This window comes from Ammospiza nelsoni, chromosome 1 (assembly GCF_027579445.1).
Source record: "Ammospiza nelsoni isolate bAmmNel1 chromosome 1, bAmmNel1.pri, whole genome shotgun sequence".
NCBI lineage: Eukaryota > Metazoa > Chordata > Aves > Passeriformes > Passerellidae > Ammospiza > Ammospiza nelsoni.
The window spans coordinates 116968648-116982655 of NC_080633.1; the positions used below are offsets into that span (position 1 = coordinate 116968648).

Below are 14008 nucleotides of genomic sequence, written 5' to 3' on the forward strand. Positions count from 1 at the left end.
AAACCAACTTGTTTGTGAACTTCACAAATTGCAAATGCTACTTGTAAACTGAGAGTAAAGACACGTGGATTGCTAATGTAAATGTCCATTAAAATATAAATTTCACTGAGATCTGTTTAAACACAGAAATACAGTCCATAGCATTGCATCACCCTTCCCATTTCTAAAAGGCAAGGTGCAGCTCCATGGCTCACTCTGAATTTGAATGTTTTTCATATTCTACAATCTACTATCACATAATTCACAATTCCATAAAGAGGAGAGTGCACCACCACCTGTTCAGCACTAGTTCATTCCCATTGACAACACCAGATCCCCTATTTAATATCCTGGGGAAAGAGTAACATAGTTTTGTTGCCACAAGAGCTGCTCAGCAGCTTCAAAAGCAAGGAATTTGCACTTTCCAGTCACAAAACACACCAGATAGTCACCACATCATCCCCCCTCTCATTGCTGTGAAACTAACACTGTGCCAGCTTCTTCTTGTCTGCTCAGACCTCTCAGTATCAAGCAGAGAGTGTCTGAAGCATCAGAAATGCAGTCTCTGTTCCTCCCACCCTAAATTACACCTTCCTGTTCCTCAGGCCTAGCAAAACCTTGCTATTTTAATGATGTCATTTAATTATTTTCTCTAATCTTGAATTTACAACTAGGAGGATAGTAATTATATTAAGCATGTTTTTAATCTGAATCAATTTCTGCTATCATAATTTACAGAATATAGGATAAACTTGCAGCTCTTTGGAGTTTGAGTGTACCACAGATGTATATGTATGTATGAGTATGTATATGCACTTGTGTATATAAAAACTGATGCTTTCTCAGGAATTTCTGAATCAGTCACAAAAGAAAAAATGTTCAGGAGAACTTGAGTAATGTGTGTATGTAGATGGAGTAGGTATAAGACATCATCACACTTCGAGGATAATTGTTCATGAATATGAAATAAATTGTGTCTGAGATGGGGAGTTTTGAGACAACACACTGGAGATCAAATTCTTTATTTTATTAACTATTCTCAGAGTAAAGCAAATTAAAGTTTATCACTCTAAAAAGAAAATATTCTTTTAGAAAATTGTTTTTTAGAACAAGCTCTTACAGTCTCCTGCTAAGTCTTGTGGATTTCAATGACCTCTGTAACAGGCACCTATTTGACCTCCTCTTAGTAAACTGGAGCAATGCCATCTACCTACTCTATGCATGGAATCATTTGTATACACCCTGGTGTATGAAGGGATGAAGACACGTTGGCATGCCGTGCTGAGTTCACTATCATTACAAATTCAAATAGATTCTCAAGTGTTTGAAATCTGAAGTCTTGCTCATTCACAGATAAAGCTGTTTCACTGATGTAAAAGAGGGGAAAGGCATGTCTATCAAATCAGCTACACATAAAGCAACAAGAATTAATCAGTGAAGAACACAGTATTGAAAAAGTACTTATCCATTAGAAAAGGTGGCAAGTCCCAAAATTCCAGCAAGCCTTCTGGAATAGTCACAATTCACATCTTGAGAAATAGTGTGTCAAGCCTACAACTGTCAAATAAATATCCTTTAATGAAATGGAAGATTTAATTTTTTTGTTGTTTGATTCCTAAGAGCAGTAGCATTTGTTTTCCTCATTGTTAGGCTTTGCTGTATAACAGTAAATATAAATCTTATTTCAAGATCATCTGAAATTATCAAGAAATAGCTCAATGCCCATAGTAAGGGTTCTGAGTCAAGCAGCAAGTAAAAAAGAAACTAGCATGAACACTGAGGAAGCCACAATGTCATCCCTTTTCCTTCAGAAAAGGACTTGGGAGTCCTGGCAAACATCAAGTTCAAGCTAAGTCAGCAATGCACCCAAGGCAACAATGAAGTTCTGCAGCTTTCTCAGCTGCATCAGGAAAAACACTGCCAGAAGGTAGAGGAAAATGCTTCTACTCAACACTGACAGAACATCTGGAGCACTGGGCCCAGTGCTGGGTTCCCTAGCTCAGAAGAAACACAGACATACAGGAGAGCAGCAACAGGCTACAAGCATGGTAAAGGATTGGAGCACCTGCCATTAAAGGATGGCTGAGAGAGTTGAAACTGCCCAGCCTCCAGAAAAGGTGTTTCAACAGGGATTTTATCAATGTGTACACTTCATGAGAACAAGTACAGAAGATCACACCAGACTGCATCTTCAGCTGCATACAGAGAAAGGAGAAGAGTCAACAGGTACTACCAACTTGTGGGGGGACAGAATGTAAGAGAATAGTGCAGGAGGTATTCTCACCCCTGAGGAGTTGCAGCTGTACTAATCACCAAACATTAGGAACAGGCCTGCCGTTAATAGGCCACAGCTGTGTCCAATAAGAAGACAAGTGCTACAAAAGAGTGGGTTCGGTGGTTGGAGAGAGAGTTGGAGTTTGTTGGTTGCTCTGTGAAGAAGAAGGAGTCAGTGCTGTGAGGAGGTGCCCATGAGAAATCACCAAGAAGGTATGGGAGCTTTGTAATAAGATGACAAAACCAACTGAAATATGGGGAATTTCATTTAAAATTAAGAAAAATCTTTTTTCCTGCAGGAGTGCACAGGTACCAATTGCTTAGAGAGGTTAAGGAGTCTTCATCCTTATGATATTCAAAACCCAGCTGGACATGGCTCTGAGCAACCCACTCTTTAAGTGTCAGGCTCAGTGCTAAGCAGTTAACACTGCTTTGGGCAGAGGATCAAATTAATAGATCTACAGAGGCACCTTTCAATTACAACTACTCTGTTATTCTTCACTCTCTAAATCTGAACTCAATTTTTTAACCTTCCATGTCTGAAAGCAAATCTGTACTGAGCTTTTACTCCAAATTCCTTAACACCTGACTGGTTCTTTCACTATTGGATATGATTTAAAGAGGTTAGAAAATTTTTAAATGGCTTTTTCAAAAGAACTGTATTTGAAAACTTCAGTAATGGCAGGAGAAGAAGGATGAAAAGGTCATTTAATGGGATGTAGTTTGGATGCATGTCAAAAACCTTACCAAAACAGAATTAAATAACTCCTTAACCCCAAGCTATAGCTGAGACATATGTTTTCAGCAGAAAAGAAGCAGTCAGGAGATGCCAGTTAGATAACAGCTATCTATGCTGTTAGATAGCAGCAAACTTATTCTAAAACCTACTGGGTTAAAGAGAGCAGAGAAGCTACTAAGTTCTATTTGTTTTGCCATCCTGAAGGTCCCCTTTAGAGCCTGGCCAAACTTTGTCTTAGAACTGGAGAGGAATGTTTTGAGATCTGGGCTTTTCTATGATGGAGGAACATTTAAAAAAAAATATAGTTCTTTCCCTGGTATTACACACCATGATATTCAATGTTTGTGTCAACTCTGCTTCTTACTCAACAAATTAGAACAAATTACATCAAAGATCAACATATGCCATTTGATCATAAGCCACAAAGGGTTTAGTTTTGTCAAGGTTTAAATCAAGGCTGAGGAACAGATGTTCTGAAGCTTTGGGAGCATGGTGTGCAAAGAGCCTGCATTCTGATTCAGTCAAAATTAATTAGACCTTTCAAACAAGCTTTTTCTACTCCTATGGATACACTTACAGAAACATTTGTCTCCTTCTTTTCCTGGCAGAGTAACAAGGTCATGGCAAACTAACATTCTCCAAGGTTCTTCAGGTGGCTGTGCCATACTGGCTTGGAATAAAAAAAAAATACCTAAAACTTTACTGACAGGAGTTCCAGCAGCTTTGGCAGAGGGGCATAGTGTATGAAAAGAAATCAACCAGTGTGTTTGTAATTGAATGTTAAAGACATACCAGAGCTTTAAAATAAAAAGTAATCTGCTCTTTGAAAGGAAGAACAGCTCCTCTTGAATTACTAGGAAGATGCTGCCCTGAGAAGTATTACTTCCCCATCTACTGCTGAGTCCTCACAGCAATATTCAGCTGATGCCAGCAGTCTCAGCTTAAGGGACTTCCCTCGTTCCTGTGAAGGAAGGAATCTTTCTGCAGATTTCTGAGGTCTGTGTGAGGAGCTACTGTTCCTCAACACCTTCCTCCTGGAGAAGTGTGAGGAAATCACTACAAGTAAGATTGTTCACATTTCTTCTATGCAAAGAGATTTAAAGGGAAGGAAACAAAGCCATGTGATTTCTTTTTCTGCTTCATTTTTTTCAGCTCCCTGAACTCAATAGCAAAGATATATAATGAAACCTTGATTAGGTCTGTGCTACTTGGACTGATGCATACAAAACTGAAAAGACCTGACCAAACAAATTTTTGATAAACAATTCAATCAGGTGTAGAGAAACAAGTGTCATTTCTTCTGTGAGCGACACTGTGCCAGGAGTAACAGTTCTTCCTCAGTGCTCGAGTGTCCATAATTAGTATGGCCCCACAGTGAGGACTATTACTTTGCATTAAAAATTCCGTCATTTAAGAATTAAAACTGCAGATTATTTTGTGAAGCAAAGCCAAGATAAATCTTATTACACAGAAAAAATCTTTATAAGTATTGACAAAAGTAATAAAATTTCAAACATGAAAGCAAAAGGGAAATTTTTACATTTCAATTCCATCATTGTAAAGGAAACTCTTTCATGCTTAAAATTCAAACTCAGCGTGCCAAGTAATTTCACTGTTACAGACTTGAATTACCTGCACTGGCCTGAGGGCATTATTCGCTCTCTGAGAAAAATTGTACTTTAATATTGCTACGATTTCCCCAAGTAATTTTTATGCAGAAGCTGGGATGAATTTGAAACATCCATTTCAAGATTAAAGTGACAACATTTGGTTACCTCAGAGAACCATGTAATTGCAAATTCGTCTTAGGGATATGCCCAAAATTAAATATGGGGATGAGAAAATAATATTAAAAAAGGGACCAATGTTTGGGGTTTTTCTTCAGCTTCTGGGATGCAGATATTAAATAGGGTTATAAAACACAAATAAACCCTTTCTTCAACAGCATTAAGATGCATACACTATATCAAATGCTTATGCTATATGGAAAGACCATGAAATTGTTGGTCATTGTCCTAGCCAATTTAATAACTTCTATCATATGCAGGAGGGATGATAATCTTCTCAGTTCATTGAAATGGATCTTTTGGAAGCATTGAATTATCAGTCTTTTTTTATGGGTTATCTGCTGCCTGATCATTTGTTACTTCACATGAAACTGGTGTCTGGATCCAGAGCATGCTCTGAATGGGCTTAACTCCAGTACAGAGCCTGACATGAAGACTTGCCTGACTAGAGAGGGCAAGAATTTAAAGTAAAAACAAATATCCTTACCCAAAACAGTTTATCCAAACCCTTTAAGCAGCATGCTTTCCAGATTAAACCTCAGATGAATCTATTTTGTAGCTTTGAAGAAATGAAAAGATAGAAAATCTGAGGCTTTTATATTATGTATTTCAACAGTAAATAGGGTCCTGCATTAAATCAGGATCCCTTCATTTCAAAATCAACCATAAAGCTGGTGCCCTGACTCATTCCTTTCAAGGTAATAATTTGTCTTAGTATAATAGAGTTGTTTAAGTCAGAAAAGACCTTTAAGATCATCATGTCTAACTACTCACCCAGCATTGCCAGGTGCACCACTAAACCATATCCCTAAAATCACATCTAACATCTTAAATGTCTTCAGAAATGGTGACTCAGCCACTTCCCTGGACTTAGCTCTCTTTGAATCTCTTTGCCAGGCTTTTCATTATAGCAAAATATCCATTAACTAAGTATAATGAGGATTAGGAGTAACTGTTGAATATTGAGGGGATTTATTTTATATATAAAATAGATAGAGGCTGAGGGAACATGACATGAGAAGTTTTAATAGCTGAAGCAGGTTTAATGCAGGTTCACATGTGTATTTCTCTTGTGTCATCCTCAAATTCTTGCTCTGAGAGTCAATGAAGGTGGAAAAGAAGCAGCAACTACTTTGATGAATGAAATATGAAAAAGTAGTTATTTTTTCATAGACAGAATTCAATTTGTTGCCTTTCATACCTTCACTGGAATTACTCAAAATTCAGTCTTGTTGGCGAAGAACAACATTATAAAAAAAAAAAAAGCTTCATTTTAGAATTAAAGGCCTCCTTTCAGAACTACTACCCTTCTTTTTTAACAGTGTGAAAAGATCCACCAATGGCTGGTCTTCCAGAAACATGGAAAGATAACTACCAGTAAAACTCTGTATCTGGGGAAATATACCACATAGCCAAGGCATACTGTGCTCTTCTTCACTGCAGCATGGGAAATAAAAGCTACAAGAAGAAAGTGTGATGTAAGTGGGCATTGTGATTCGCTGCCTGGAGGGTGGTGAATGACTTTCTTGTTTTCCACTGCTTTGCTTGCATGCACGGCTTTTGCTTTACCTATTAAACTGTCTTTGCCTCAACCCAGAAATTCTCTCACTTTTACCCTTCTGCTTCTCTTCCCCATCCCACCACATGAAAGTGACTGAGCAGCTCATGGGGCTTGGTTGCCAGCGGGAGGTAAATCATGACATAACCAAACTATTACACACAGGATGAAATAGAAATTAGAGTGTCAGAATTTAAAATTGTGACAACGTATCATAACATTAGCTAAAGTGCATTTTCTACTTTAGCTAAATTATTTCAAAATTTTGATTGTTCCACTGCTTTTGCCTACCTGACTGAAGATTCATCGTTGTTCTTCCTGCTCTGCTACTGAAATGCAGCCCTGATGACTCTATCACTAAGTGGCTGAGTTGGTCTGAAGTTATCTCCTAGGATTCCATCAGAGCCCTCTAAGAGTTCAGCACCTTTAACATGAGTCCTCAGTCTTCGAAATTCCTCTATCTGAAAGACAGAAAAACAGAAATTAAGAAGCTGAGACACAGTCTTCACCATGGGACTAATGATCAAAACCAGCCCTGTCCAGCCAATTCTGCAGCTTTGAAAATTGGAGTGTGCGGGTGCCATGTAGTAAGGTCAATATACATTAATAATATTTTAAAATAGTTATCAGCACTGTCAAAATATTTGAGATATAGAGAAAATCAAGAACTCTTAAGCACATGGTTTGGCAAACTCCTCCTTTGCCTTTTCACAACTTCTTTTAAGATCTATAACCATCTTGGCCATTGCAGATTACATCCTATGAATCAGCCTTACTGTCGTGCATTTAGAGTAGCAATTCTGGTCTTCTTCAAAAAAGTGCATTTCAGGAATAACTTGCTTGACTATAAATTGTTTTGAAATTCCCCTAGTGATTTATTTACTTCCTCAAACTGTTATCTTCTAAACCAGTAGAATACTGAACAGATTCTTAGCTTTAGAGGATGTCTGTTGACATTTTATATGGAAAAATACAGTTTTTGTGATCAAAACAAAATACTGCTTCAAAAGATCTGTAACTGTAGACAGTCAGAAAGTCAAATACAGTAAAAAATAAATAAGAAATATTTCAATTGAGCCAAAACAAATGTTTCTTGCTTATAGACTCTTTTTACACTTTTCTAAATCTTATCTGGTGTACAGAAGACTATGAGCAGCTTCCATCTCCATCCCTGGTGCTAGCATCAAGTGCTGCACGATAAAACACTACCTTAGTATTCACTTGTGCTGGTTTTAGGAGTCTGATCTTTTAAATAGCTACAACTACTAGAAAAATATTTTTTTCTTGGACGTATTCACAAGTTGTCTTAGCTGGATTCAGCAAATGTACTTGATGGCTGACTCCCCTTTGTACTACAAACCTCAGCCTTTGTACTTTGTACTGACCCTGTGACACTTCACTATGCAGTTCATCTCTAACTTGAAACTGAAGATACACAGAAAGTAAAATGGAGCTATACAATCATTTTAACATCTAAGACATTATAGAGTTAATTTCTCCATGAAAAACACCCTAGGAAATATTACAGGGAGAATGTAAGCATGATTCCAGAATTAAATTAAATGAGGTACTGAACAGCAGGTAACGGCGTTTTTATTCTTATCCTGCCTACAGAGAATACTTTCTTACTGCAACGTGGAACACAACTGCCCTCATTGTTGTTTTCCACTCTACAGCAGTACTGATACAGATTTATTTACTCGATTTAGAGGCTAGCTCTTCTCTGCTTAATTTTCCTCAAAAAACCAGTGTGCTTGGAAATCAACACTCAGCTTGTGGCAGCTGAGATATAAGGCAACAGCTTAGACTGCAAAAATGAAAAAAGCTCCTTGAAGGTGCTTTTAGAGGCAGAATCCTGTTATGGAAGATTTTAGTTGTTGTTGTTTACTTCAACAAGGAAACTGAAAACAAACCCACTACCAGCTTGGAATTGAAAAAGTCTTCAGAACTCAAGGGCTGGTAAATGACTGAAGGAGCTTTGTAAAAGCATACTTTTTCACCATCTGAATCAACTCTGGAAAGTCTGAGATAATTGCAGTTTAGGAAGGAGCACTTTACAAAAATGTGGCTTTTGTTTGATCTTGTGAGAATGAGATACTTCAAAAAAAGACAGATGAAGGAGAGGGAAGAGCAGGCTCTCTGCAAAGCTGGCATTTGTGAGCTGTCTCCTACTGAAACTACAAATGCTCCGTCCCAGTTTCCACAGTGAAATCTTTCTCCAGGAGGTAACTCCTCACAAAGCAGCTTCCAGTTTCTTCAGTCAGGAGAGTAGAACTGACCTGATCTCTGTGCCTGCTCTTTAGTCTTTACGGAAGTCAAGAATTGTAGCTCTGCTCCAAGGGGGAATTTCTTCTGCGATCAACACCCTCCTTGTTTAATTGTTCCTTCCATGGTTCACACTGCCATGTGAACCTTCAAATGAGGTAGACAAAAGGACTACACACACGGTGGTTTGCTCTACTCATGAGAAGCACTTCTGTCAGAAAAGGACATTAGCTGTGCCAACACTACTTTCCCTATTGAATTTCCATGTGGCAAGGTAATATGGTGTCTCAGACTGAAAGGTAGCTGGATGTGTATTCTATTCCCATCTGTTAGAGGTGGAGCAGTTATCTTCTGTTAATTGAGCAGTTTTTCTTGATCTCTTCCACAACCAATCCTCCCTCCAGGAAATATCTTCTGTTACTGGGCCATTGAGTATCACTGCATGGCTGATAAAATTGCATCATCCCATTGTGAGAAGCTCTGCCCAGGGGGAGGAGCCAAGCATCCCTACCTGGATATAATCTGAGATTTGGAACATCACAGTCAGCCTTTCCCCACTGGATTCACAGAGGAAGACCAGGCCCATCTACACCACCACCAGACCTTCAGAGGAAAACTCCACCCTTTTACAGGATCCCTGCTCCAACAGAACCACACCTGTCACTCAGGAGGACTGCAGCCACTGTTCAATCAGACTGCTACCAACATCCAGACCAACAGGGTGTCAGGTTGTATTCTGACTCTGTCAGTAGTTTATTTTTCTTTTTTTTGTACTATTGCGTTAGTAATTTTTAAATTTTTGTAATAAAGAACTGTTATTCCTATTCCCATATATTTGTCTGAGAGCCCCTTAATTTCAAAATTGCAATAATTTGGAGGGAGGGGTTTTATATTTTCCATTTCAGGGGAGACTCCTGCCTTCCTTAGCACACACCTGTCTTTTCAAACCAAGACATATGTGTGCCCTGCTGATCCTGTTTCACTGCTCACCATCTCCTCCCAGCCCCTCATAATCAATGCTGTGGAGTACACCCTACAGGACTGCCAATGAAACAGATGTTTTAGAGGCATATGGCTAAGCACCTTTGGATAGTCACATACTTTTACCAGGAATAGCTACTTTTAAAAGTTTTTCTCCTGCACAGAAGACATTAAGGATGACCTAAGCCTTTCGCATTGAAATTTGGGATTAAGTTCTAACCAGTGTAGAGGCAAATTCACAATGTGAACAGTGGCATTTCTACTGAGTAAAACCATTCATGTTCACATTGTGTAGAATTATTTTTACCACTCATTGTATTCAGATCCTGAGCATTCTTCTGTTTAATTTACACATTTGCTGAAGAATAGAGCACATAATACTAAGGATTTTCCTGTTTTCTTTAAACATTTATTTGATATGAGATATAGAAGCATTATCCTTCTGTTTGAAAATTTAACATGTCTCCATGACACCTTCCAAGAACATGGACCTTACTTTCCAGCACCCAGAATACCATGAAGCTCTGAGTGCTTTATTTTAGTTTACATAAATTTTGCCCAATTCCCACAACAATTCCATATGCTAGTTACTCTTTCTGTCCTTTGGTAGTTTTTCATTCTGAATGAGGTAGACAAAAGGACTAGAGACCATGCCATTCAATAAAAGACAGTTAACTCTGACGATGAATACAGCGAACAAGAGCTCCTTCTGCATCATTGTTTAAAATCCCTACTCTGAGTGGCTTAGACAATGCACTTGTTCTGAGCTTCAGTGACCCACAAAGGACATTATTCACAAATGTCCCTTTTTTTTAATATAGTGGAGAGAAGCATGACTATGACTTTTTTCAATTATTTCTGTTTTTACTGGCCTGATAGGAGTTTTCTCCCACTGCATTTCAGCAGGTACATCCATGTGTAAGATATCTCACAAAAAGAATCAACACAGTTCTTTCTGGGCTGTGCATTTCAACGTAAGTCAAGTGAGGATGAAAAAAACCACAACAGGAGGACAGGAATATGCATAGAATGACCCATGAAGGACTTTTTTGATGGAAGTGAAGTCTCATGACAAAGAAAATTACTTCCAATGAGTAAACAGCATTCCTCATGATTCCAGGAAAGCACATCCTGATGCTGCAGTCCTGAATTGCTCTTTTGCTATTTGTAGAATCAGCACACTCAGATCTCCTTTCACTTAATTTTGACTTAGATCAGTGGCATATCAACTCATCAGCTGAACTTTACTATCTGAAAATGTCTTCAGGTAAAAAAAAGGTTCTACACTTTGTAACGGTCAGCCTATTGTGCCCCCCATGTCAAAATGGTTTGACATTGTTCCAAAATAACAAAATGTGAAAATATTTTATGAGTGTGACCTTGAAATAGCATGGCAATTTTATTCACTTTTTGCCCTTATGACCCGCAGTTTGTTAAGCTGATCAATATTGCTGTGTTAATTGCATAAAATTAGCATATTGTCTCCAATATATGAACTAATTTGATCAGAGGAAAAAAATAAAACTTATTCTATATTATATTATGTAATTCTTTATTTACTTGTTATTGACATTTAAAACTTGATTATTTCATGGCCTGAAAAATGAAAATAGCCTTGAATTTGTCTCTCACTGGCTATAACCACAGATGCTACTAGTATTTATATAAAGCACTTGACATTTCATTAGTATCCCAAAGAAGAAATTTCTACAAGGCAATGACAAATGTAAAAATAATGTACTTAAACTTATTAGACATGCATTTGCACTGAAACCTATGATTTAATACTACAAGCTGGCTTAATGAAATTAAATACCTCTACCAGCCTTCCATGGAAGATTCAAAATGGTATATCCTATACTACATCCTCTTATTTCCTGCAGACAAAAGCCCTTGCATTTCTAATCTCTCCTGGGCAACTTGCTCTAGATGAACCTGCTTTAGCAGGGCTTTTGGAATAGATGCTCTCCAGAGGTCCCTTCCAACCCCAATCATTCTGTGGTTCTGTGATTAAATGAAATCTCTCATAGGCACTCATGCCCACATGCACAAAAGAGGCCAGATAGTTCACTGCAGACAAAATGCTAATTACAACTTAAAATCTTGGAATTTTAGCTATAGCAAAATATTCTAGAACCAACAAAATCTTAATTTGGGCATCATGGAGACCTCACAATACCTTTCAGTTTACAAATCCCAGAATCATCTCCTCTAAATTACCCCATATTTATTTTTCACTGACATAATTATTTTAATGACATATTTATTTTTCATTGACATCTGAAAGCAATATCTGATGAAATATATATATTTTTTATCCCACCTCGGCAAAAGCCTTTCAAGTTCTTAATAATTATCTTTCCTGCACAACTTTAATGCTGAAGTCATCAATATCACAGAGGAATGTTTTTCTAATTGATGCTTATCTGCGACAAGAAGAGTGGATCATCTTGGCATGAGTTTGCTCCAATCCATCACTGGACTCCAGTGCCACCTCTCACCCATGTACAGTGCCAGTGGGAGGGATAGGCTCCTCCATGACTTGCATGCCCTTCATCACTGCAATGTTTCTGGGTGGGGTTTGCACCTATCACAGTAATGCAGCAACACAAACCAGCCACCCCTCACCTTACAAAGGCCATGGCTGTGAATCTTGGTCTTTGCCCCAGGCACTATATTCTTTTCAGGAGTCTTATCCCCTTCACACAACATTCCAACATCTTGCTTTCTTGTGGTAAATTAGTACACAGTAATACTAACTAAAGTTGTATTTCTCTTCTTAATTCCTCTTTTGTTCACCCTCTTGGTGTCTCCCACTACATGTGGGTGGTTTAAACTCGGCTCTTCTCTGTGCACTGACTGGATTAAAAAGGAATAAAGATCACAAAATCTGCAACTAGCAATATCATACTGTGCCTCAGTGTAATAGCTGTAATATCTTACTATGTCTGAGCTGTAATAGCTGGACTTTTTACATCTGATTAAGTCCCCTTATTTATCAATATCCCATCTGGACAATTAGGTGACACGTTACAAGTTGCGCTTTGTCTTTAAAAGTTGTTCTGAATCTAATAATACTAAGAGAATGCTGTTTACTCAGTAGTAAATAATGCAGTTACTCAGTAGTAAGCAGCCACAAGTCCTACCTTTTCATGAACAAATAACAGATTCATGATGGGATGCATTTAAGTTGCAGCTAGCAGAAAAATAACTTATTGGGAGCTATTGCTTTTATCCTATGATTAGACCTAGAACTCAGTTTCCATAAGAGAAGAAATGCTGCCAATTCTAAATTGTTAAAGATGTTAAAACAATGTGCCAGCATCACTAGCAAAATTTTAAATTATTAAAGCTGAAATAATTGAAATCTGAATTTATCACCTTTTATACTTTTTTCACATGCTTCAGAGCAGGCAATGAAAATTAATGCATTCAGCTTCAGGGATTCTAGGTGGATTCACCTAAATTAAATGCACACCCCTCCAGCTGGGATTCACAGACTGTGGGAGAATATTCATCAGGAGTTTTCATTGTTTTTACTGGGATTATTTGTAGACAGATTTGAAAAACTGTGCATAGAAAGGCTCAGAACTGTTATATTTAATTTAAGAAAAAAAAAACCCAAACATTTTAAAATACATACGTGTGAAATCAAATTTAAATAGGTAGCCTCCATTTGACATTTACTATAAAACTGAACTTAAAAAGAGCCAGATAAATTAAATACAGTTCTATGCAATCTAGCCAATCTGTACTACATTAATATTTTTCATTCTCCAGAACTTAGTGCCTCTCTGTGCTTTTTTTTCTCTTTAACATTAAAAAGCAGTGATATTTGAAAGTTACAGTTACAAAGAATTTAATTTCTTTTGCCCATTGAGTTCCTTTTCCTTTTTCCTTTTTTGTTGACTTAAATATAAGAATTATTTTAAATGCAGATGATATATGATAACAAGGTTTTTCATCTCTGACCTTTGCGTTGCTTTCAGTGACTCAAAAGGTTTAACCTTTACTTGAAAAGCCATGTACTGATCTAATGGGATCTTTAAGGAGAACAGACATAACATTCTGATATATACATTTGCACGCTATAACCTTTAGCTCATAACCATATTCCAAGGTCAATGTAAGCACAGCTGTTACCTGCACTTGGGACACAGTCAAAGGATAGCGAAATAATATCCAGGTGACACCTTCACTGCAGGGTGGAATGGTCAGAGAGCCCTCATACACCCAGTAGTCACGCAGAAGAGGATCTGAAACAAAAAAAAAAAGTGGAATTTTAATGACTATTAGGAAGTTAATGGTGTTTTTCAGTGACAGCTTATGACAGCTGTGGGCTCTCTTGCATGACAGAGTTTGTAAGCAGAAGCTAAAGTGTGAATTTACAACCTGCCAAGCACTGCCCACTACTTCCTCATATGA

The 14008-nt window shown here is 37.7% G+C and overlaps 1 protein-coding gene and 1 long non-coding RNA gene across 2 annotated transcripts in view; one reads left to right on the forward strand and one right to left on the reverse strand.

Annotated features, from left to right (window-relative positions):
* CA8 (carbonic anhydrase 8) overlaps window positions 1–14008 on the reverse strand; it is a 50374-nt gene that overhangs the window by 7837 nt on the left and 28529 nt on the right. The window contains exons 7-8 of the mRNA XM_059486315.1: window positions 13727–13839; window positions 6629–6798 (exon numbers count right to left, since the gene is read on the reverse strand). Coding sequence (XP_059342298.1) covers window positions 6664–6798; window positions 13727–13839 — 248 coding nt within the window. The 3' untranslated portion in view covers window positions 6629–6663. The remainder of the gene's footprint in view (window positions 1–6628; window positions 6799–13726; window positions 13840–14008) is intronic.
* LOC132082182 (uncharacterized) lies at window positions 2395–7870 on the forward strand. The gene is made up of 3 exons (XR_009419776.1): window positions 2395–2466; window positions 6102–6257; window positions 6639–7870. It is a non-coding gene; the product is annotated as an uncharacterized LOC132082182 (long non-coding RNA).